We start from the raw sequence: 26,082 nt of genomic DNA on the forward strand, positions 1-26,082 counted from the left end.
AGGACGTGTGTGCCACATGGGCTTATAAGACACTGTATTTGCAGAAGCAAAATGTAATTATTATATATACAGTACCAATCAAAAGTTTAGACACACCTTAAAACTATTTTCTACATTGTAGAATAATAATGAAGACATCAAAACTATGACATAACACATATGGAATCATGTAGTAACCAAAAACGTGTTTAACAAATCAAAATATTTTTTATATTTTTAATTCTTCAAAGTAGCCACCCTTTCCCTTGATGACATCTTTACACACTCTTGGCATTCTCTCAACCAGCTTCATGAGGAATGCTTTTCCAACTGTCTTGAAGGAGTTCCCACAGATGCTGAGCACTTGTTGGCTGCTTTTCCTTCACTCTGCGGTCCAACTCATCCCAAACCATCGCAATTGGGTTGAGGTCAGGTGATTGGAGGCCTTTACACAGCCTGGAGATGTGCTTTTGGTCACTGTCCTGTTGAAAAAAAAACAATAGTCCCACTAAGCCCAAACCAGATTGGATGGCATATCGCTGCAGAATGCTGTGGTAGCCATGCTGGTTAAGTGTTCCTTGAATTCTAAATAAGTCCTGACTGTGTCACCAGCAAAGCACCCCCACGCCGTCACACCTCCTCCTCCATGCTTCACGGTGGGAATCACACATGCGGAGTTCAACCATCCACCTACTCTGCGTCTCACAAAGATTGGAACTAAAAAATTGGACTCATCAAACCAAAGGACAGATTTCCACCTGTCTAATGTCCATGTTTCTTATTCCAAGCAAGTCTCTTCTTCTTATTGGTGTCCTTCAGTAGTGGTTTCTTTGCAGCAATTCGACCATGGAGGCCTGATTCACGCAGTCTCCTCTGAACAGTTGATGTTGAGATGTGTCTGTTACTTGAACTCTGTAAAGCATTTATTTGGGCTGCAATTTCTGAGGCTGGTAACTGTAATGAACTTATCCTCTGCAGCAGAGGTAACTCTGGGTCTTCCTTTGCTATGCCTGTCCTCGTGAGAGCCAGTTTCATCATAGCGCTTGATGAAAGTTTCTTCAAGTGCAGTCGCAAATGTTCCGGATTGACTGACCTTCATGTCTTAAAGTTATGATGGACTGTCTTTTCTCTTTGCTTATTTGAGCTGTTCTTGCCATAATATGGACTTGGTCTTTTACCAAATAGGGCTATCTTCTGTATACCACCCCTACCTTGTCACAACACAACTGATTGGCTCAAATGCATTAAGAAGGAAGAAATTCTACAAATGAACTTTTAACAAGACACACCTGTTAATTGAAATGCATTCCAGGTGAGAACCTCATGAAGCTGGTTGAGAGAATGCCAAGAGTGTGCAAAGCTGTCATCAAGGCAACGGGTGGTTACTTTGAAGAATGTTAAATATAACATGTATTTTGATTTGTTTAACACTGTTTGGATTACTGCACAATTCTATGTGTTATTTCATAGTGTTGTTATCTTCACTATTATTCTACAATGTAGAAAATAGTAAAAATATAGACAAAAGGCTGAAAAGGGGCTGAAAAGGGCTGTACGGGCTGTGTCCAGACATTCCACATTGCGTCTTGTAAGAACAGCCCTTAGTCGTGGTGTATTGACCATATACAACACCTCCTCGGGGCTTAAATATATAATGTTTTACTGTTTACTGGTTTGCTGTTTTGCTAAATGCACTTTAAATACATTGTGATTTGATTTGAAAGGGCACAGACCTGTGCAAAATATACTGTAAACCTCATTATAATTTAGCTGTATGAACCCTAAATAGAAACTTTTCTTCCCAATGATGTGTGTTGTAAGAAGATAACTGTGCCTCACTTAGTTGAATAAACTAACGTTAAATATTAACCTCCTTATAACACGTTTTTTCAGAAAAGTTTCAAATTTAATTACCTTGCCTGATTGTTATGAGGTTTATGGTAACCTTTCCTTCCCACAAATCTGTGCTCCTTTGCCACCATAAATGTCACACTCAGTGTGTTTCAGTGTCTTTATGTACACAATTCATTTGTTTCAGAGAAAGTGTTAGTTTCTATCTTTCTCCTACATTCATTCTCCCAAACGGACAGCCAACTAAGCCGACAACAGCAGGCAGTGCATTGAGTCAATAGCCAGTGACATGTTGATATGACAGAGTTCCCTCAGTTGATTGGCTGATGTTGAATCCCCAGCTAGTTATTTGTTTAGTTGTTAAGTCACAATGATCATGTCAATGTTTGCCTTGCTGTCAGTGCCAGCACATGTTCCTCTTTTTTCTATGTCTCCAGGGCAGGCATTCCAGCAGGCTCTGTCTGTCTGTGGTGTACACACACACACACACACACACACACACACACACACACACACACACACACACACACACGCTCTCTCTCTCTCTCTCTCTTTCTCTCTCTCTTATCTCATGTTTTTGTCATGAGGCTGCAGCACAGACGCCATTAGCTTGATATAACTACAGCACTGTGTGCGCACACACACACTCACACATCCCTTAGATCATTAGTGCTGTTTTGGCTGGGTTGATCTGACTCTTAAGTTGCGTAAGCCATGAAGGGTCCCTGTTGTATCTCTCCCTTGGTGATGGTGTTTGTGCGGGCAGCAGCTCCAATACTAGGTCCACAGTCCACACAGCCATATAACAGAGTGAGTCTAATGCCATTAAACTCAGTCAACTTGGGGAAAGGAATTGGGCATGCATTGTGAATTTTTTATTATTTGATGAATGTTATGAACCAAATTTCAATTGATTTCTATCATTTACTGAGTTGAAAACCCTACCATGTGTGTGTGTGTGTGTATTTCCTCCCTTTCCCTCTCTAATTCACTCTCTATTTCCTTCCTTTCTAATTCTCTCTCTATTTCCTCCCTCTCTAATTCTCTCTCTATTTCCTCCCTCTCTAATTCTCTCTCTATTTCCTCCCTCTCTAATTCTCTCTCTATTTCCTCCCTCTCTAATTCTCTCTCTATTTCCTCCTTCTCTAATTCACTCTCTATTTCTTTCCTCTCCCTCTCTAATTCACTCTCTATTTCCTTCCTCTCCCTCTCTAATTCATCCCTCTCCCTCTCTATTTCCTCCCTCTCCCTCTCGAATTCTCTATTTCCTCCCTCTCCCTCTCTAATTCTCTATTTTCTCCCTCTCCCTCTCTAATTCTCTTTCTATTTTCAACCCCTCCCTCTCTCATTCTCTATTTCCTCCCTCTCCCTCTCTAATTCTCTAATTCATCCCTCTCCCTCTCTAATTCTCTATTTCCTCCCTCTCCCTCTCTAATTCTCTATTTCCTCCCTCTCCCTCTAATTCTCTATTTCCTCCCTCTCCCTCTCTAATTCTCTATTTCCTCCCCCTCCCTCTCTAATTCATTTCCTCCCTCTCCCTCTCTAATTCTCTAATTCATCCCTCTCCCTCTCTAATTCTCTATTTTCTCCCTCTCCCTCTATAATTCTCTCTCTATTTTCAACCTCTCCCACTCTCATTTTCTCTCCATTTCCTCCCTTTCCCTCTTTCTTATTTGCTCTCTTTCTCCCTCACCTTCCCTTTTCTCTCATTTCCCCTTCCTCTCTTTTCTATTTCTACATCTCTCCCCTTTCATTCTCCCTCCCTCTCTCCCACCTCCAGTTGTTTAAGGAGGAGCTAACTCAGGTGAAGGACGGCATGAAGCACATCAATGACCTGGCTCATGAGCTGGCCATTTCTGATGTCCATTTGTCCATGGACAACGCCCACTCCCTGGAGCACCTCAACAGCCGCTGGAAACTACTGCTGGTAACTTGACCTGAACCTCCCCACAACCACTTCCCTCAACCTCCCCATAACCTTCCCACAACCTCCCCACAACCACCTCCCTCAACCTCCCCATAACCTTCACACAATCTCCCCACAACCACCTTCCGTCCATACAACCTCTCCACAACATCACCTTGACTTCCACTCAACCAGTCGATAACATTATCTCAACTGAAAACCTTAACTTTACCCTCAATCTTTCTTCAAACTACCCTCACAACTTCCCGTAAACCTCCCTTCAACCTCCCCAAAACATCACCTCAACATGGCCTCAGAATCCCTTCAACCTCCCCATAATACCCTTGCTGGTAACATTTTAAATGATTGACTTCACTTCACATCTGTGGTAAATGTAATTGCACATCCTCAACCTTCCCACAACATCTCTTCAACCTCCATACGACCACTCCCTCTTTAATAACCTGGTCTTCCATGGCTCACTTCATCTGTGGTCATCTCACAAGACATCTCAAATCAAAGTGTACATGTGGGAACGTGTGTGTCTGAGCAAGTGGGAAGTCATTAACGTCTGTAGAAATTAATGTACGTAAATGTTAAGTTGTCTATTGTCTTTGTCTATTTATGCTTTTGTGTTGGAAGAAAAATAAAATCTTACAAAAAAGAAAGGCTTACCTGCAAGCTCTCCTCAACAGTGCAGTACAAATATCTATATCAAAATCATCAAAAATCAAATACCATCTGATCGAGTTTCTGACCGAGTTTCTTGCAGTATGGGTCAGTAGTAAAGTGAGAGGCTACAACAGTCTGTGGGTTTAGGCTTAGCTGCAGCTTTGCCTTGGCCTCTCTTGTTATTGCATCATTTTAGAGAGGATGCAACAAATGATGCCTTTTGTCTCCAGAGTGAAACCTATTGGATTGTTCTGAGGGGAAAATGGTGAGGATGCCAGGAATCAGAAAATAAGGCAAGGTCTCAGATAAGAAAAGAAGGCTTTTCTCTCTCCTCTGCTCCCTGTGTGTTGCTTTTTCTCCTCTGCTCCCTGTGTGTTGCTTTTTCTCCTCTGCTCCCTGTGTGTTGCTTTTTCTCCTCTGTTCTCTGTGTTGCTCTTTCTCCTCTGTTCCCTGTGTTGCTCTTTCTCCTCTGTTCTCTGTGTGTTGCTCTTTCTCCTCTGTTCTCTGTGTTGCTCTTTCTCCTCTGTTCCCTGTGTGTTGCTCTTTCTCCTCTGTTCCCTGTGTGTTGCTCTTTCTCCTCTGTTCCCTGTGTGTTGCTCTTTCTCCTCTGTTCCCTGTGTGTTGCTCTTTCTCCTCTGTTCCCTGTGTTGCTCTTTCTCCTCTGTTCCCTGTGTGTTGCTCTTTCTCCTCTGTTCCCTGTGTGTTGCTCTTTCTCCTCTGTTCTCTGTGTTGCTCTTTCTCCTCTGTTCCCTGTGTTGCTCTTTCTCCTCTGTTCTCTGTGTTGCTCTTTCTCCTCTGTTCCCTGTGTGTTGCTCATTCTCCTCTGTTCCCTGTGTTTCTCTTTCTCCTCTGTTCCCTGTGTTGCTCTTTCTCCTCTGTTCCCTGTGTGTTGCTCTTTCTCCTCTGTTCTCTGTGTTGCTCTTTCTCCTCTGTTTCCTGTGTGTTGCTCTTTCTCCTCTTTTCCCTGTGTGTTGCTCTTTCTCCTCTGTTCCCTGTGTTTCTCTTTCTCCTCTGTGTTGCTCTTTCTCCTCTGTTCCCTGTGTGTTGCTCTTTCTCCTCTGTTCCCTGTGTGTTGCTCTTTCTCCTCTGTTCCCTGTGTTTCTCTTTCTCCGCTGTGTTGCTCTTTCTCCCCTGTTCCCTGTGTGTTGCTCTTTCTCCTCTGTTCCCTTTGTTTCTCTTTCTCCTCTGTTCCCTGTGTTTCTCTTTCTCCTCTGTTCCCTGTGTGTTGCTCTTTCTCCTCTGTTCCCTGTGTGTTGCTCTTTCTCCCCTGCTCCCTGTATGTTACTCTTTCCCCCCTGCTCCCTGTATGTTACTCTTTCTCCCCTGCTCCCTGTATGTTACTCTTTCTCCCCTGCTCCCTGTATGTTACTCTTTCTCCCCTGCTCCCTGTATGTTACTCTTTCTCCCCTGCTCCCTGTATGTTACTCTTTCTCCCCTGCTCCTTGTGTGTTACTCTTTCTCCCCTGCTCCTTGTGTGTTGCTCTTTCTCCCCTGCTCCCTGTATGTTACTCTTTCTCCCCTGCTCCTTGTGTGTTACTCTTTCTCCCCTGCTACCTGTGTGTTACTCTTTCTCCCCTGCTCCTTGTGTGTTACTCTTTCTCCCCTGCTCCTTGTGTGTTACTCTTTCTCCCCTGCTCCTTGTGTGTTACTCTTTCTCCCCTGCTACCTGTGTGTTACTCTTTCTCCCATGCTCCTGTATGTTACTCTTTCTCCCCTGCTCCTTGTGTGTTGCTCTTTCTCCCCTGCTCCCTTGTGTGTTACTCTTTCTCCCCTGCTCCTTGTGTGTTGCTCTTTCTCCCCTGCTCCTTGTGTGTTGCTCTTTCTCCCCTGCTCCTGTATGTTGCTCTTTCTCCCCTGCTCCTTGTGTGTGTTGCTCTTTCTCCCCTGCCCTGTATGTTACTCTTTCTCCCCTGCTCCTGTATGTTACTCTTTCTCCCCTGCTCCTTGTGTGTTGCTCTTTCTCCCCTGCTCCCTGTATGTTACTATTTCTCCCTGCTCCTGTATGTTACTATTTCTCCCCTGCTCCCTTGTGTGTTACTCTTTCTCCCTGCTCCTTGTGTGTTGCTTTCTCCCCTGCTCCTTGTGTGTTACTCTTTCTCCCCTGCTCCTTGTGTGTTACTCTTTCTCCCCTGCTCCTTGTGTGTTGCTCTTTCTCCCCTATTCCCTGTATGTTGCTCTTTCTCCCCTGCTCCCTGTGTGTTGCTCTTTCTCCCCTGCTCCTTGTGTGTTACTCTTTCTCCCCTGCTCCCTGTATGTTACTCTTTCTCCCCTGCTCCTTGTGTGTTACTCTTTCTCCTCTGCTCCCTGTATGTTACTCTTTCTCCCCTGCTCCTTGTGTGTTACTCTTTCTCCTCTGCTCCCTGTATGTTACTCTTTCTCTCCTGCTCCTTGTGTGTTGCTATTTCTCCCCTGCTCCTTGTGTGTAACTCTTTCTCTCCAGCTCCTTGTGTGTTACTCTTTCTCCCCTGCTCCCTGTATGTTGCTCTTTCTCCCCTGCTCCCTGTGTGTTGCTCTTTCTCCCCTGCTCCTTGTGTGTAACTCTTTCTCCCCTGCTCCTTGTGTGTTACTCTTTCTCCCCTGCTCCCTGTATGTTGCTCTTTCTCCCCTGCTCCCTGTGTGTTGCTCTTTCTCCCCTGCTCCCTGTATGTTACTCTTTCTCCCCTGCTCCCTGTATGTTACTCTTTCTCCCCTGCTCCCTGTATGTTACTCTTTCTCCCCTGCTCCCTGTATGTTACTCTTTCTCCCCTGCTCCTTGTGTGTTGCTCTTTCTCCTCTGCTCTTTGTGTGTTACTCTTTCTCCCCTGCTCCTTGTGTGTTACTGTTTCTCTCCTGCTCCCTGTATGTTGCTCTTTCTCCCCTGCTCCCTGTGTGTTGCTCTTTCTCCCCTGCTCCTTGTGTGTTACTCTTTCTCTCCTGCTCCCTGTATGTTGCTCTTTCTCTCCTGCTCCTTGTGTGTTACTCTTTCTCTCCTGCTCCTTGTGTGTTCCTCTTTCTCTCCTGCTCCTTGTGTGTTACTCTTTCTCTCCTGCTCCCTGTATGTTGCTCTTTCTCTCCTGCTCCTTGTGTGTTACTCTTTCTCCCCTGCTCCCTGTATGTTACTCTTTCTCCCCTGCTCCTTGTGTGTTACTCTTTCTCCCCTGCTACCTGTGTGTTACTCTTTCTCCCATGCTCCCTGTATGTTACTCTTTCTCCCCTGCTCCTTGTGTGTTACTCTTTCTCCCCTGCTCCTTGTGTGTTGCTCTTTCTCCCCTGCTCCCTGTATGTTACTCTTTCTCCCCTGCTCCTTGTGTGTTACTCTTTCTCCCCTGCTACCTGTGTGTTACTCTTTCTCCCATGCTCCCTGTATGTTACTCTTTCTCCCCTGCTCCTTGTGTGTTGCTCTTTCTCCCCTGCTCCTTGTGTGTTACTCTTTCTCCCCTGCTCCTTGTGTGTTGCTCTTTCTCCCCTGCTCCTTGTGTGTTGCTCTTTCTCCCCTGCTCCCTGTATGTTGCTCTTTCTCCCCTGCTCCTTGTGTGTTGCTCTTTCTCCCCTGCTCCTTGTGTGTTGCTCTTTCTCCCCTGCTCCCTGTATGTTGCTCTTTCTCCCCTGCTCCCTGTGTGTTGCTCTTTCTCCCCTGCTCCTTGTGTGTTACTCTTTCTCCCCTGCTCCCTGTATGTTACTCTTTCTCCCCTGCTCCTTGTGTGTTACTCTTTCTCCTCTGCTCCCTGTGTGTTACTCTTTCTCCCCTGCTCCTTGTGTGTTACTCTTTCTCCTCTGCTCCCTGTATGTTACTCTTTCTCCTCTGCTCCCTGTATGTTACTCTTTCTCTCCTGCTCCTTGTGTGTTGCTCTTTCTCCCCTGCTCCCTGTATGTTACTCTTTCTCCTCTGTTCTCTGTATGTTACTCTTTCTCTCCTGCTCCTTGTGTGTTGCTCTTTCTCCCCTGCTCCTTGTGTGTTACTCTTTCTCTCATGCTCCTTGTGTGTTACTCTTTCTCCCCTGCTCCCTGTATGTTGCTCTTTCTCCCCTGCTCCTTGTGTGTTGCTCTTTCTCCTCTGCTCTTTGTGTGTTACTCTTTCTCCCCTGCTCCTTGTGTGTTACTGTTTCTCTCCTGCTCCCTGTATGTTGCTCTTTCTCCCCTGCTCCCTGTGTGTTGCTATTTCTCCCCTGCTCCTTGTGTGTTACTCTTTCTCTCCTGCTCCCTGTATGTTGCTCTTTCTCTCCTGCTCCTTGTGTGTTACTCTTTCTCCCCTGCTACCTGTGTGTTACTCTTTCTCTCCTGCTCCCTGTATGTTACTCTTTCTCTCCTGCTCCTTGTGTGTTGCTCTTTCTCCCCTGCTCCTTGTGTGTTGCTCTTTCTCCCCTGCTCCCTGTATGTTACTCTTTCTCCCAAGCTCCCTCTATGTTGCTCTTTCTCCCCTGCTCCTTGTGTGTTGCTCTTTCTCCCCTGCTCCCTGTATGTTACTCTTTCTCCCCTGCTCCTTGTGTGTTACTATTTTCTTGCTCTGTCTCTCTTGTCCTTTCTCTTACTGTCTCTCTCAATTCAATAATTCTATTCAGTGATTAGTCTGTCTTCCGTTGCCAAAGTAAGAACACAGAAACCTATTGAACGCCGCCCCCCTCTCTCTCCCTCTCGCTCTCCTCTTCCCCTCATTCTCCTGTTGAATAATGTGATGCTAAATCCCTGTCATTTGAATAACATCATATGTTGCTGCTGCTGCTCTCTCTGCTGTGACACAGACTTAATGCATTTTTTCTTTAAGGCTGATACTCTAATATTTTTGGTCTTGAATAATTTAGTAATTCCGCTGCAAACCTCCGTTAGCCTAGTAGTCTAGCGGTAGTGGAGATAGATGGTAGTACGCTGCAGAGTTGGCACCGACATCTCCTTGCAGCATTCCAACTGCTCCAAATTAGTCTGAAGCAATCTGCGTAGGCTTGAGTGCATCCTGCCTTATTCATTTGGGCGAGCCAGTGTGCACAGCCGTGTGTATGTTGAGCAATGGCAATGTTTTCCTCTCCATAATGCTAACTTCTCATCTCAGCTCGTTGGGCTTGCTTGCCCTTGAAGTGCCTCGGGATAACTGTGCCTTGTTCTATCTCACTCTCTTTCTCAGTGTGATTGGCAGGGCCAGCTCCAGGCATAAGTGACATAAGTGGCCGCTTAGCGCCCCCAGCACTAAGGGGCCCCCGACCCAAAAAACGATAAATATATTTATATATATACTACTGGTCAAAAGTTTTAGAACACCCACTCATTAAAGAGTTTTTCTTGATTTTTACTATTTTCTACATTGTAGAATAATAGTGAAGACATCAAAAAGCACATATGGAATCATGTAGTAACCAAATAAGTGTTAAACAAATCAAATAACCACCCTTTTCCTTAATGCCAGCTTTTAACACTCTTGGCATTCTCTCAACCAGCTTCACCTGGAATGCTTATCCAACAGTCTTGAAGGAGTTCCCACATATGCTGAGCAGTTGTCGGCTGCTTTTCCTTCACTCTGTGGTCCGACTCATCCCAATCCATCTCAATGGGGTCGGGGGAGTGTGGAAGCCAGGTCATCTGATGCAGCACTCCATCACTCTCCTTCTTGGTCAAATAGCCCTTACACAGCCCGGAGGTGTGCTGGGTCAGTGTTCTTTTGAAATACAAATGATAGTCCCACTAAGCTCAAACCAGATGGGATGGCGTATCTCTGCAGAATGCTGTGGTAGCCATGCTGGTTAAGAGTGCCTTGAATTCTAAATAAATCACAGACAGTGTCACCAGCAAAGCACACCAACACCATAACTCCTCCTACTCCATGCGTTACAGTGGGTACCACACATACGGAGATAATCCATTCACGCACATTGCGTCTCACAAAGACACAGTGGTTGGAACCAAAAAAATCTCAAATTTGGACTCCAGACTAAAGGACACATTTTCACCTGTTTAATGTCCATTGCTCATTTTTCTTGGCCCAAGCAAGTTCCTTCTGATTGGTGTCCTTTAGTAATGGTTTCTTTGCTTTGCAGCAATTGGACCGTGAAAGCCTGATTCACACAGTCTCCTCTGAACAGTTGATGTTGAGATGTGTCTGTTATTTGAACACTGTAAAGCATTTATTTGGGCTGCAATTTCTGAGGCTGGTAACTCTAATGAACTTATCCTCTGCAGCAGAGGTAACTCTGGGTCTTCCTTTCCTGTGGCGATCCTCATGAGAGCCAGTTTCATCATAGCGCTTGACGGTTTTTGAAACTGCACTTGAAGAAACTTTCAAAGTTCTTGACATTTTCCATATTGACTGACCTTCATGGCTTAAAGTAATGATGGACTGTCGTTTCTCTTATTTGAGATGTTCTTGCCATAATATGGATTTGGTATTTTACCAAACACTGCTTGTTGGCTGCTTTTGACTGGAATTGTATATACAAAAGTATGTGGACAACCCTTCAGATTAGTGGATTCGGCTATTTCAGCCACACCCGTTGCTGACAGGTGTATAAAAACGAGTACACAGCCATCCAATCTCCTTACTGAAGAGCTCAGTGACTTTCAACGTGGCTTCGTTGCAACAAGTCAATTCCTCAAATTCCAGCCCTGCTAGAGCTGCCCCGGTCAACTGTAAGTGCTGTTATTGTGAAGTGGAGACGTCTAGGAGCAACAACGGCTCAGCCGGCGAAGTGGAAGGCCACACAAGCTCACAGATTGGGACTGCTGAGTGCTGAAGCGCATAAAAATAGTCTGTCCTCGGTTGCAACACTCATTACCAAGTTCCAAACTGCCTCTGGAAGCAACGTTAGCACAAGAACTGTTCATCTGGAGCCTCATGAAATAGGTTTCCATGGCCGAGCAGCCCCACACAAGCCTAAGATCTCCATGTGCAATGCCAAGCGTCGGCTGTAGTAGTATAAAGCTCGCCGCCATTGGATTCTGGAGCAGTGGAAATGGGTTCTCTGGAGTGATGGATCACGCTTCACCATCTGGCAGTCTGACGGATTAATCTTGGCTTGGCGGATGCCTGGAGAACGCTACCTGCCCCGAATGCAGAGTGCCAACTGTAAAGTTTGGTGGATGAGGAATAATGGTCTGTGGCTATTTTTCATGGTTCAGGCTCCTTAGTTCCAATGAAGGGAAATCTAAACACTACAGTATACAATTACATTCTAGACGATTCTGTGCTTCCAACTTTGTGGTAACATTTTGGGGAAGGTCCTTTCCTGTTTCGACATGAGAATGCCCCTGTGCACAAAGCGAGGTCCATAAATGGTTTGTCGAGATCGGTGTGGAAGAACTTGACTGGCCGGAAGAGCCCTGACCTCAACCCCATCGAACACCTTTGGTATGAATTGCAACGCCGACTGCAAGCCAGTCCTAATCGCCCAACATCAGTGCCCGACCTCACTAATGTTCTTGTTGCTGAATGGAAGCAAGTCCCCGCAGCAATGTTTCAACATCTAGTAGTGGAAAGCCTTCCCAGAAGAGTGGAGGCTGTTATGGCAGCAAAGGGGGGACCAACACCATATTAATCCCCATTATTTTGGAATGAGATGTTTGACGAGCAGGTGTCCACATACTTTTGGTCATGTGGTTTATATATATATATATACACTGAGTGTACAAAACATTAGAAACACCTGCTCTTTCCATGACATAGACTGACCAGGTGAATCCAGTTGAAAGCTGTGATCCCTTATTGATGCCACCTTCAAACAGTGTAGATGAAGGGGAGGAGACAGGTTAAAGAAGGATTTTTAAGCCTTGAGACAATTCAGACATGGATGAATGGGCAAGACAAAATATTAAAGTGCCTTTGAACGGGATATGGTAGGTAGCAAGTGCTCGGCGCAAAGGTTTGAGTGTGTCAAGAACTGCAACGCTGCTGGGTTTTTCACGCTCAACAGTTTCCCGCGTGTATCAAGAATGGTCCAAACACCCAAAGGACATCCAGTGAACTTGACACAACTGAGGGAAGCATTGGAGTCAACATGGGCCAGCATCCCTGTGGAACGTTTTCGATATCTTGTAGAGTCCATGCCTGATGAATTCATGCTGTTCTGATGTCAAAAGGGGGGTGCAAGTCAATATTAGCAAGGTGGTCCTAATGTTTTGTACATTCAGTGTATGTACACATTTCTTTAGGAATTCAGTCTGGGTCTCGACTTACTGTTGAGAGTTAGAATAGTAGAATACACACAGTGCAATGTTTTTTATTTGGCTGTGCAGTAGTTTTTGTCTTGTTATGTCAGTCACTGACAGTCACTCAATTAGCATGTCAGCTAACAATTTTTAGATTGGTAAATTAGTCTAGCCAGCAATCTATATTTGTAGTAACCACGCAGGGCACGTATCCAGGGGTCCCCTATTGATTCTGTTAGTCACTCTCACGCCGATGTCATTAACATGGTAAGTCTTGGCAAAATGTGTAGAATTGTAGCTTTAATACATACATTTTTTCTCTCCGCCAACAAGAGGGCCACTAAAATGTTTTACCCACGAGGTAGGGGAGCCCCCCAACCAATTCTCACTTAAGGCCCCAAAAGGCCAGGGCCGGCCTTGGTGAGTGGATTTAGCGCCCTTTGTTTGTGGAGCTGTTTCGACTTCCTCTGACAATGATTTACATGCTGAATCGAATACCTTGTAAATAAACCAGGATTAGTCCTCAACAAATCCCTTTTGGGACAGCCACATCGACAAAAACACACCGTACACAGAGACAATGAATGGCACACCTTATTTTCATGAACTCAAATCCCTCTCGCTTGTTGACACACACCCCCACACCTCTATTCCGATACACAGCTTACTGTGAAATGACTGTCCTCATTTAAAAAGAGCCTAACAGATCGGAGTGGATTCAGTGTCGTCTTTCCCTACTCGATGCTTTTCAAAGGGCTGTGGCAAGGTGGCAGGGGAGGTGTGTCAATGTTTACATTTTTCCCATAGCCTTATCTAACTGCCAAACGAAGGATGAGGAGAGGAGGGAGGGAGGCAGATGTCTGTGTGTGTTTGTAGTGGGTGTGAGATGAGATAAAGACAGTTCCGTTATTCTCTTTGATTCTTTTGATCAAATGTAATTGAATTTTGCCCGCGCTGTGTTTGCGTGTGTGTTTGTGTGTGTGTGTGTGTGTATAATGTAAATGTGTGTGTGTTTGTGTGTATAATTCAATGTCATGTAAATGTGTGTATTTGTGTGTAATGTCATGTAAATGTATGTCTCCTCGCAGGGCTCCATTGAAGAGCGTCTGAAGCAGCTGCAGGATGCCCATAGAGACTTTGGTCCTGGATCCCAGCACTTCCTCTCCAGTAAAGGCTCCTCCACATTCATTAGAAGCTGGTGCCGGGTGCTGTGATGCTCTGTGCCACGCTGTGCTATGCCTGTATAGTGGCTGGGGGCAGGATGGGGGTGGGATGTTGAAAATGAGGATGGGGAGGGGGGGGGGGGGGTTGTAGGGGGGATTAGAACATGGTTGGTCACAGTGTGAGGCTGTGTGTGTGACTGTGTTGTCTGGGTCGTGTGACGAGGGGGCAGGCTTTGTACCTTGAGCCCCCACTGAGTCACAGCAGCAGTATTGTGTGTCTGTGCTCAGTCACGTGTGTGTGTGTGTGTGTGTGTGTGTGTGTGTGTGTGCTCTGTGATTGTGGTGGTAGTAAAAGGGAACCCCTACTGTCCTCGATTCCCCCCCCCCATCCAGCTCTGCTGTGTCAGCACTGTCATGCTTCTGGGGCTGATCTCTTTATCCCTGCCAGGAATGTGTGTGTGTGTGTGTGTGTGTAGCTGCCTCAATGTGTTCATTGTGACGGTGTCCTTGTGTGTGTGTCTCCCTTAACTTCCCAGCCATTCCAGTCTAGCCTATTCCATTCCCAGCTAGCTTACCCCTGTAGTTTACTGCTAAAATGCTACATTGAATGGGTCTTGTCAATATTCCTCCTCCGTCTCCGTCTTTGCAAACAACCTAATCCTCTCTTTTCCCTTCATTCAGCTGTAGCTCACCTGTTATGTGACGCAGCTCTCCCTCTGTGGTGCCTGAATGTTCACAGACGGTCTGGGTTGATGCAGGTCATGCCCCAAATGGCACCCTTTTCCCCTATTTAGTGCACTATACCCATAGGGCCCTGGTCAAAAGTTGTCCACTAAATGCACTAAATAGGGAATAGGGTGCCATTTGGGACATGAGCATGGTCAGTGGTTATGTGCAAATGGCTTTTCATGCTTGATGTGCCTCAGCAATTGATTTCCCCCTCACTTTCAGGTTCAGTGCAGATACCCTGGGAACGCGCCATCTCTCCAAACAAAGTGCCCTACTACATCAAGTAAGTCCAACTGCATGTGTGTGTGTGTGTGGGGGGAGGGGGGGGGGTTGTGTGTGTATGTGTAGTACATTAAGTCCAACTGGGGGACATGAGTGCAGACAGTCCAAAAGTGTGTGGAGAAAAAAGGTCCTTAGGTCGTTGTTGAGAAAAGACATTCACTTTGCTTGAGATGGCAGTATTGAGTTACCTGGAGAGAACGCATTCATACTAAGGTATCCCTCGGAGAACAGTGTTGAGTTACCTGGAGAGAACGCATTCATACTAAGGTATCCCTCGGAGCACAGTGTTGAGTTACCTGGAGAGAACGCATTCATACTAAGGTATCCCTCAGAGAACAGTGTTGAGTTACCTTGAGAGAACGCATTCATACTAAGGTATCCCTCGGAGAACAGTGTTGAGTTACCTGGAGAGAACGCATTCATACTAAGGTATCCCTCGGAGAACAGTGTTGAGTTACCTGGAGAGAACGCATTCATACTAAGGTATCCCTCGGAGAACAGTGTTGAGTTACCTGGAGAGAACGCATTCATACTAAGGTATCCCTCGGAGAACAGTGTTGAGTTACCTGGAGAGAACGCATTCATACTAAGGTATCCCTCGGAGAACAGTGTTGAGTTACCTGGAGAGAACGCATTCATACTAAGGTATCCCTCGGAGAACAGTGTTGAGTTACCTGGAGAGAACGCATTCATACTAAGGTATCCCTCAGAGAACAGTGTTGAGTTACCTGGAGAGAACGCATTCATACTAAGGTATCCCTCGGAGAACAGTGTTGAGTTACCTGGAGAGAACGCATTCATACTAAGGTATCCCTCGGAGAACAGTGTTGAGTTAAGCCCCTTCCCCGACCTCTTATGTATTCATCAAATCTCCATCCTCCCTGGTTGGGCTGTGTTTCTCTTTCAGCTCTGAGGTGTGTGTGTGGGGGGTTGTCGGTGTGTGTGCATCCATCCATACACGTGTGCGCACATGTGTACTGTGTGTGTGTGTGCGTGTGAGTGTGTGTGTTCCTTGTACGCGTGAGTGTGTTTTGTCAGCGTATCTCTTTTACAAATGAGTTTATTTATTTTCTTAATCACTGCTGTTAGCCCTGGTGGGCCCCGTTTGGCCTCTCTGCTGCCCCATTTGCCACCCCCCCAGCCCCAGTAGCCCCCACTCCCTGTGCTGCCTGATAATTCCTTATGGGCTGTGTAATTGTGCCACTGGAGGGGAATATCTGATGGGCCCTCTGTCGGGCACCTAATCGATTCCAACAGTCTCACACAGGTAATAACGAGCGCTGGTGGTGAAGTGGCCCCGGGGTCCTGGCAAACTTCCTGCTCGGGGCTCGCTCATTTATTTCACTGTGCTCGTCATTTATTTATTGGCTATCTTTTTCTCCCCTATATATTTTCCTTTTCCTGCGCTGCTCCATGTAGCAGTTGCTGGCAGGGATTTGGGTTGAGTGCTCAGATAGGTTGTCTGTTTAATGAAGTGTAGAGACAGTAGCAGCTCTCTGTGTGAAGCCTCTTACATGGTTGCCGTAGCTCCGTCAGAGCAGTAGAAGCAGTAGTAGCAGCTGGTACACAGTGAAGGGTGAGGAGTGACCGTAGTGGAACATAGGTCCTACTGCCTTGTTGTTGCTGTGTGTCGGAGCTTTGCAGGTTCATAAACTCGTAATTAGAAACAACTCTGTCTACTTTCTCCCTTGTTACACTGTACCTGTCTCTCTATTCCTCCTCCTCTCTACACTATCCTCTGCTCCCCCCCCCACCCTCTCTCTAAATTCTTCTTCTTTCTCTTTGCTCTTTGTTTCTTTTTCCTCTTCTCTAACTACTTTACTCGTTCCTCCTGTAACTCTGTCCTCCTTTGCTCTCCACCTCTCTCCTCTCCCCTCTCCCCTCTCCCCTCTCCCTTCCTCAACTCCCTCAGCCATCAGGGCCAGACGACATGCTGGGATCATCCAAAAATGACGGAGCTGTACCAGGCACTGGGTAAGACAGAGACAATTAAAGAGTTCCCCTCTCTGAGCTTTTTCCACTTAGGCCCTCACCGGCCATCTCCACAGGGGCCTCGCCACCGTCACCCCGTACCTCATTAAGGCCCTGTATTTCAGACACCCCCGAGATGGACGACACTCTGTGATTAGCTATTTCCTGCATTTAAATTAATTGTGATTAAATGGCATCGGATTCCTTTTATTAATGGGATCTGACAGGGGGTTGTCCACACACACACATACACACACACACACACACAGACAGACACACACACGTTGAGATGCTATCAGAGATGGAGGGAGCGGAATTATGTAGAAACATGGCCCCTGCTAATGACTCACTGATGAACTGATAAATATCTCATCTGGAGATGTCTCATCTGGAGGAAGACAGTAGGAGGGGAGAAGGATGGAGAGAGAGAGAGAGACAGAGAGACAGAGAGAGAGAGAGAGAGAGAGAGAGAGAGAGAGAGAGAAAGAGGTGAGCAAGAGAGAGGGGACGGAAGAGTACAAGGGGGTAGAAAGGGGGTTTGTTTTCTCTCTTGTCCTCATCCTCTGATCTTCTCTTTTTCATTTTTTCCTTCCTTCCCTCCCTCCTTCCCTCCCTCCCTCCCTCCCTCATTAGCGGATCTAAACAACATCAAGTTCTCAGCATACCGGACGGCCATGAAGCTGCGGCGGGTGCAGAAGGCTCTGAGATGTACGTATTGTGTTTTCAAACCTCATTCATTGGGTGAGAAAGCTGGAGCTCCAGAGCAGTGTGTGTAGGCTATTGTTCCAGCTCGGCTATAGCACACCTAATTCAGCCAGAAAAAGTATTACATTTTAGACCATGATTAGTGAAATCAGGAGTTGCCCATTCCCTTCCTTAACTCCTAGGGTGTATCTGCCACCAAGGTCACCACTACCAATCGAAGTCATTGATTAGCCTAGCGCTAACTAGCTAGCTACAACTCCTCATCCAACCAGCTACAACCCTTTCTATCCATCGTTAGGTCTAAATCACTGTCATACATGCTAATTAAACTCATTAATTGGCCCAGTTAAGTTACATGAGGGGAGGTAATTAGCCAAGGCCATGTGGGTGAGTGAGGCATAAACGTGTGTGTGTGTCTTCCAGGACCAAGCGTAGTAGCCTTATCTTCCACTTTCCAGACATCCCCCTCTCCTCCTCTTCTCCATCCCTCCCTCCTTCCCTGGCTCCACCTGACCCTGAGTCAGCCCTGCGGCCATGCTTCGCCATGGTTGGCCGCTCACATCCTTTTCCACACTCTCTCCATTCACACTCTCTCTCTCCGTTGTCCATCCCTCCACCCCTCTCTCCACCCCAACCCTCTCTCTCCGACACGGGGAAATGGCCTGCGAAAGCACAGCATAAATGGACCGCTGAAAACGATACCCTCCTATTGCTTTCTCTCTCTTCCCCTCTCTCTCTCTATATATATATATATATATATTTTTTTCTCTCTCTAGCCCGCCTCATCATGTGCTGGTCTGCTAGTTCGTGTCGTTAGGAGAATTAATTGCCAGGCTGCCATAGTAACTACTGAGTTTCTCCCTCCCTCCCTCCCTCCCTCCCTCCCTCCCTCCCTCCCTCCCTCCCTCCCTCCTCTCCTCTTCTCTCCTCTCCTCTCCTCTCCCAACCCTAACCCACTCCAGCCATGTCCTCTACTCTACTCTACTCTCCCAACCCTAACCCACTCCAGCCATGTCCTCACCTCTCCTCTCCTCTCCTCTCCTCTCCCAACCCTAACCCACTCCAGTTATGTCCTCTCCTCTCATCTCCTAACCCTAACCCACTATAGCCATGTCCTCTCCTCTCCCAACCCTAACCCACTCCAGCCATGTCCTCTCCTCTCCCAACCCTAACCCACTCCAGCCATGTCCTCTCCTCTCCCAACCCTAACCCACTCCAGCCATGTCCTCTCCTCTCCCAACCCTAACCCACTCCAGCCATGTCCTCTCCTCTCCCAACCCTAACCCACTCCAGTCATGTCCTCTCCTCTCCTCTCCCAACCCTAACCCACTCCAGTCATGTCCTCTCCTCTCCCCCTAACCCACTCCAGCCATGTCCTCTCCTCTCCCAACCCTAACCCACTCCAGTCATGTCCTCTCCTCTCCCAACCCTAACCCACTCCAGCCATGTCCTCTCCTCTCCTCTCCCAACCCTAACCCACTCCAGCCATGTCCTCTACTCTCCCAACCCTAACCCACTCCAGCCATGTCCTCTCCTCTCCCAACCCTAACCCACTCCAGCCATGTCCTCTCCTCTCCCAACCCTAACCAACTCCAGCCATGTCCTCTCCTCTCCCAACAATAACCCACTCCAGTCATGTCCTCTCCTCTCCCAACCCTAACCCACTCCAGTCATGTCCTCTCCTCTCCTCTCCCAACCCTAACCCACTCCAGTCATGTCCTCTCCTCTCCCAACCCTAACCCACTATAGCCATGTCCTCTCCTCTCCCAACCCTAACCCACTCCAGTCATGTCCTCTCCTCTCCTCTCCCAACCCTAACCCACTCCAGTCATGTCCTCTCCTCTCCCAACCCTAACCCACTCCAGTCATGTCCTCTCCTCTCCCAACCCTAACCCACTCCAGTCATGTCCTCTCCTCTCCTAAACCTAACCCACTCCAGTCATGTCCTCTCCTCTCCTCTCCCAACCCTAACCCACTATAGCCATGTCCTCTCCTCTCCCAACCCTAATCCACTCCAGTCATGTCCTCTCCTCTCATCTCCTCTCCTCTCCTCTCCCAACCCTAACCCACTCCAGTCATGTCCTCTCCTCTCCCAACCATAACCCACTCCAGTCATGTCCTCTCCTCTCCCAACCCTTACCCCACTATAGCCATGTCCTCTCCTCTCCCCAACCCCTAACCCACTCCAGCCATGTCCTCTCCTTTCCACTCCCAACACTAACCCACTCCAGCCATGTCCTCTCCTCTCCTCTCCCAACCCTAACCCACTCCAGCCATGTCCTCTCCTCTCCTCTCCCAACCCTAACCCACTCCAGCCATGTCCTCTCCTCTCCCAACCCTAACCCACTCCAGCCATGTCCTCTCCTCTCCCAAAACTAACCCACTCCAGCCATGTCCTCTCCGCTCCTCTCCCAACCCTAACCCACTCCAGTCATGTCCTCTCCTCTCCTCTCCCAACCCTAACCCACTCCATTCATGTCCTCTCCTCTCCTCTCCCGACCCTAACCCACTCCAGTCATGTCCTCTCCTCTCCCAACCCTAACCCACTCCAGCCATGTCCTCTCCTTTACTCTCCCAACCCTAACCCACTCCAGCCATGTCCTCTCCTCTCCTCTCCCAACCCTAACCCACTCCAGCCATGTCCTCTCCTCTCCTCTCCCAACCCTAACCCACTCCAGCCATGTCCTCTCCTCTCCCAACCCTAACCCACTCCAGCCATGTCCTCTCCTCTCCCAACCCTAACCCACTCCAGCCATGTCCTCTCCTCTCCTCTCCCAACCCTAACCCACTCCAGCCATGTCCTCTCCTCTCCCAACCCTAACCCACTCCAGCCATGTCCTCTCCTCTCCCAACCCTAACCCACTCCAGCCATGTCCTCTCCTCTCCCAACCCTAACCCACTCCAGCCATGTCCTCTCCTCTCCCAACCCTAACCCACTCCAGTCATGTCCTCTCCTCTCCCAACCTAACCCACTCCAGTCATGTAACCCACTCCATTCATGTCCTCTCCCAACCCTAACCCACTCCAGTCATGTCCTCTCCTCTCCCAACCCTAACCCACTCCAGTCATGTCCTCCTCTCCTCTCCCAACCCTAACCCACTCCAGTCATGTCCTCTCCTCTCCTCTCCCAACCCCTAACCCACTCCAGTCATGTCCTCCTCCCTCTCCCAACCCTAACCCACTCCAGTCATGTCCTCTCCTCTCCCAACCTTAACCCACTCCAGCCATGTCCTCTCCTTTCCTTTCCTCTCCCAACCCTAACCCACTCCAGCCATGTCCTCTCCTCTCCCAACCCTAACCCACTCCAGCCATGTCCTCTCCTCTCCCAACCCTAACCCACTCCAGCCATGTCCTCTCCTCTCCCAACCCTAACCCACCCCAGCCATGTCCTCTCCTCTCCCAACCCTAACCCACTCCAGCCATGTCCTCTCCTCTCCCAACCCTAACCCACTCCAGCCATGTCCTCTCCTCTCCCAACCCTAACCCACTCCAGCCATGTCCTCTCCTCCACTCCAGCCATGTCCCTAACCCCCACTCCAGTCATGTCCTCTCCTCTCCTCTCCCAACCCTAACCCACTCCAGTCATGTCCTCTCCTCTCCTCTCCCAACCCTAACCCACTCCAGTCATGTCCTCTCCTCTCCCAACCCTAACCCACTCCAGTCATGTCCTCTCCTCTCCTCCCAACCCTAACCCACTCCAGTCATGTCCTCTCCTCTCCCAACCCTAACCCACTCCAGTCATGTCCTCTCCTCTCCTCTCCCAACCCTAACCCACTCCAGTCATGTCCTCTCCTCTCCCAACCCTAACCCACTCCAGTCATGTCCTCTCCTCTCCCAACCCTAACCCACTATAGCCATGTCCTCTCCTCTCCCAACCCTAACCCACTCCAGTCATGTCCTCTCTCCTCTCCCAACTCCTCCTCTCCTCTCCTCTCCTCTCCCAACCCCCACTCCAGTCATGTCCTCTCCTCTCCCAACCCTAACCCACTCCAGTCATGTCCTCTCCTCTCCCAACCCTAACCCCACTATAGCCATGTCCTCTCCTTTCCTCTCCCAACCCTAACCCACTCCATGTCATGTCCTCTCCTCTCCCTCCCAACCCCCACTCCAGCCATGTCCTCTCCTCTCCCAACCCCCACTCCAGCCATGTCCTCTCCTCTCCCAACCCTCCCACTCCAGCCATGTCCTCTCCTCTCCCAGTAACCCATCCAGTCATGTCCTCTCCTCTCCCAACCCTAACCCACTCCAGTCATGTCCTCTCCTCTCCTCTCCCAACCCTAACCCACTCCAGTCATGTCCTCTCTCTCCTCTCCCAACCCCAACCCACTCCATTCATGTCCTCTCCTCTCCTCTCCCAACCTAACCCACTCCAGTCATGTCCTCCCCTCTCCCAACCCTAACCCACTCCAGTCATGTCCTCTCCTCTCCCAACCCTAACCCACTCCAGTCATGTCCTCTCCTCTCCCAACCCTAACCCACTATAGCCATGTCCTCTCCTCTCCCAACCCTAACCCACTCCAGTCATGTCCTCTCCTCTCCCAACCTAACCCACTCCAGTCATGTCCTCTCCTCTCCCAACCCTAACCCACTCCAGTCATGTCCTCTCATCTCCCAACCCTAACCCACTCCAGTCATGTCCTCCTCTCCTCTCCCAACCCCTAACCCACTCCAGTCATGTCCTCTCCTCTCCCAACCTAACCCACTCCAGTCATGTCCTCTCCTCTCCTCTCCCAACCCTAACCCACTCCAGTCATGTCCTCTCCTCTCCCAACCATAACCCACTATAGCCATGTCCTCTCCTCTCCCAACCCTAACCCACTCCAGTCATGTCCTCTCCTCTCCCAACCCTAACCCACTCCAGTCATGTCCTCTCCTCTCCCAACCCTAACCCACTCAGTCATGTCCTCTCCTCTCCTCTCCCAACCCTAACCCACTCCAGTCATGTCCTCTCCTCTCCCAACCCTAACCCACTCCAGTCATGTCCTCTCCTCTCCCAACCCTAACCCACTCCAGTCATGTCCTCTCCTCTCCCAACCCTAACCCACTCCAGTCATGTCCTCCTCTCCCAACCCTAACCCACTATAGCCATGTCCTCTCCTCTCCCAACCCCTAACCCACTCCAGTCATGTCCTCTCCTCTCCCAGCCCTAACCCACTCCAGTCATGTCCTCTCCTCCCAACCCTCTCCCAACCCTAACCCACTCCAGTCATGTCCTCTCCTCTCCCAGCCTAACCCCAGTCATGTCCTCTAACCCACCTAACCCACTATAGCATGTCCTCCCTCTCCCAACCCTAACCCACTCCAGTCATGTCCTCTCCTCTCCCAACCCTCATCCACTCCAGTCATGTCCTCTCTCTCTCCCAACCCTAACCCACTCCAGTCATGTCCTCTCCTCTCCCAACCCCCACTATAGCCATGTCCTCAACTCCCACTCAGTCATGTCCTCTCCTCTCCCAACCCTAACCCACTCCAGTCATGTCCTCTCCTCTCCCTCCCAACCCTAACCCACTCCAGTCATGTCCTCTCCTCTCCCAACCCTAACCCACTCCAGTCATGTCCTCTCCTCTCCCAACCTAACCCACTCCAGTCATGTCCTCTCCTCTCCCAACCCTAACCCACTCCAGTCATGTCCTCTCCTCTCCCAACCCTAACCCACTCCAGTCATGTCCTCTCCTCTCCCAACCCTAACCCACTATAGCCATGTCCTCTCCTCTCCCAACCCTAACCCACTCCAGTCATGTCCTCTCCTCTCCCAACCCTAACCCACTCCAGTCATGTCCTCTCATCTCCCAACCCTAACCCACTCCAGTCATGTCCTCTCCTCTCCCAACCCTAACCCACTCCAGTCATGTCCTCTCCTCTCCCAACCCTAACCCACTCCAGTCATGTCCTCTCCTCTCCCAACCCTAACCCACTATAGCCATGTCCTCTCCTCTCCCAACCCTAACCCACTCCAGTCATGTCCTCTCCTCTCCCTCCTCCCTAACCCACTCCAGTCATGTCCTCTCTCCTCTCCCAACCCTAACCCACTCCAGTCATGTCCTCTCCCAACCCTAACCCCAACCCTAACCCACTCCATGACCTCTCCTCTCCCAACCTAACCCACTCAGTAATGTCCTCTCCTCTCCCAACCCTAACCCACTCCAGTCATGTCCTCTCCTCTCCTCTCCCAACCCTAACCCACTCCAGTCATGTCCTCTCCTCTCTCCCAACCCTAACCCACTCCAGTCATGTCCTCTCCTCTCCCAACCCTAACCCACTCCAGTCATGTCCTCTCCTCTCCTCTCCCAACCCTAACCCACTCCAGTCATGTCCTCTCCTCTCCCAACCCTAACCCACTATAGTCATGTCCTCTCCTCTCCCAACCCTAACCCACTCCAGTCATGTCCTCTCCTCTCCCAACCCTAACCCACTCCAGTCATGTCCTCTCCTCTCCCAACCCTAACCCACTCCAGTCATGTCCTCTCCTCTCTCCCAACCCTAACCCACTCCAGTCATGTCCTCTCCTCTCCCAACCCTAACCCACTCCAGTCATGTCCTCTCCTCTCCCAACCCTAACCCACTCCAGTCATGTCCTCTCCTCTCCCAACCCTAACCCACTCCAGTCATGTCCTCTCCTCTCCCAACCCTAACCCACTATAGCCATGTCCTCTCCTCTCCCAACCCTAACCCACTCCAGTCATGTCCTCTCCTCTCCCAGCCCTAACCCACTCCAGTCATGTCCTCTCCTCTCCCAACCCTCTCCTCTCCTCTCCCAACCCTAACCCACTCCAGTCATGTCCTCTCCTCTCCCAACCCTAACCCACTCCAGTCATGTCCTCTCCTCTCCCAACCCTAACCCACTATCAGCCATGTCCTCTCCTCTCCCAACCCTAACCCACTCCAGTCATGTCCTCTCCTCTCCCAACCCTCACCACTCCAGTCATGTCCTCTCCTCTCCTCTCCTCTCCTCCTCTCCTCCTCTCCAGTCCTCTCCTCCTCTCCCTCTCCTCTCCTCTCCCAACCCTAACCCACTCCAGTCATGTCCTCTCCTCTCCCAACCCTAACCCACTATAGCCATGTCCTCTCCTCTCCCAACCCTAACCCACTCCAGTCATGTCCTCTCCTCTCCCAACCCTAACCCACTCCAGTCATGTCCTCTCCTCCTCTCCCAACCCTAACCCACTCCAGTCATGTCCTCTCCTCTCCCAACCCTAACCCACTCCAGTCATGTCCTCTCCTCTCCCAACCCTAACCCACTCCAGTCATGTCCTCTCCTCTCCCAACCCTAACCCACTCCAATCATGTCCTCTCCTCTCCCAACCCTAACCCACTCCAGTCATGTCCTCTCCTCTCCCAACCCTAACCCACTATAGCCATGTCCTCTCCTCTCCCAACCTAACCCACTCCAGTCATGTCCTCTCCTCTCCCAACCCTAACCCACTCCAGTCATGTCCTCTCATCTCCCCAACCCTAACCCACTCCAGTCATGTCCTCTCCTCTCCCAACCCTAACCCACTCCAGTCATGTCCTCTCCTCTCCTAACCCTAACCCACTCCAGTCATGTCCTCTCCTCTCCCAAACCCTAACCCACTATAGCCATGTCCTCTCCTCTCCCAACCCCTAATCCACTCCAGTCACCTCTAACCCTCCTCTCCTCTCCTCTCATGTCCTCTCCTCTCCCAACCCTAACCCACTCCAGTCATGTCCTCTCCTCTCCCAACCCTAACCCACTATAGTCATGTCCTCTCCTCTCCCAACCCTAACCCACTCCAGTCATGACCTCTCCTCTCCCAACCCTAACCCACTCCAGTCATGTCCTCTCCTCCCAACCCTAACCCACTCCAGTCATGTCCTCTCCTCTCCTCTCCCAACCTAACCCTCCAGTCATGTCCTCTCCTCTCCCAACCCTAACCCACTCCAGTCATGTCCTCTCCTCTCCCAACCCTAACCCACTATAGCCATGTCCTCTCCTCTCCTCTCCCAACCCTAACCCACTCCAGTCATGTCCTCTCCTCTCCCAGCCCTAACCCACTCCAGTCATGTCCTCTCCTCTCCCAACCCTCTCCTCTCCTCTCCTCTCCTAACCCTAACCCACTCCATTCATGTCCTCTCCTCTCCCAACCCTAACCCACTCCAGTCATGTCCTCTCCTCTCCTCTCCCAACCCTAACCCACTCCAGTCATGTCCTCTCCTCTCCCAACCATAACCCACTATAGTCATGTCCTCTCCTCTCCCAACCCTAACCCACTCCAGTCATGTCCTCTCCTCTCTCCCCAACCCTAACCCACTCCAGTCATGTCCTCTCCTCTCCCAACCTAACCCACTCCAGTCATGTCCTCTCCTCTCCTCTCCCAACCCTAACCCACTCCAGTCATGTCCTCTCTCTCTCCCAACCCTAACCCACTCCAGTCATGTCCTCTCCTCTCCCAACCCTAACCCACTCCAGTCATGTCCTCTCTCTCCTCTCCCTCCCAACCCTAACCCACTCCAGTCATGTCCTCTCCTCTCCCAACCTAACCCACTCCAGTCATGTCCTCTCCTCTCCCAACCCTAACCCACTCCAGTCATGTCCTCTCCTCTCCCAACCCTAACCCACTATAGCCATGTCCTCTCCTCTCCCAACCCTAACCCACTCCAGTCATGTCCTCTCCTCTCCCAGCCCTAACCCACTCCAGTCATGTCCTCTCCTCTCCCAACCCTCTCCCTCCTAACCCTAACCCACTCCATTCATGTCCT

The 26,082-nt window shown here is 49.5% G+C and overlaps 1 protein-coding gene across 1 annotated transcript in view; it reads left to right on the top strand.

Annotated features, from left to right (window-relative positions):
- Positions 1-26,082, top strand: part of LOC115130619 (dystrophin-related protein 2-like) — a 118,755-nt gene that overhangs the window by 29,419 nt on the left and 63,254 nt on the right. The window contains exons 6-10 of the mRNA XM_065019665.1: positions 3,611-3,757; positions 13,603-13,681; positions 14,629-14,689; positions 16,601-16,662; positions 17,293-17,367. Of these exons, the coding sequence (XP_064875737.1) occupies positions 3,611-3,757; positions 13,603-13,681; positions 14,629-14,689; positions 16,601-16,662; positions 17,293-17,367 (424 nt within the window). The remainder of the gene's footprint in view (positions 1-3,610; positions 3,758-13,602; positions 13,682-14,628; positions 14,690-16,600; positions 16,663-17,292; positions 17,368-26,082) is intronic.

The sequence above is a fragment of the Oncorhynchus nerka genome, linkage group LG6, assembly GCF_034236695.1.
Source record: "Oncorhynchus nerka isolate Pitt River linkage group LG6, Oner_Uvic_2.0, whole genome shotgun sequence".
NCBI lineage: Eukaryota > Metazoa > Chordata > Actinopteri > Salmoniformes > Salmonidae > Oncorhynchus > Oncorhynchus nerka.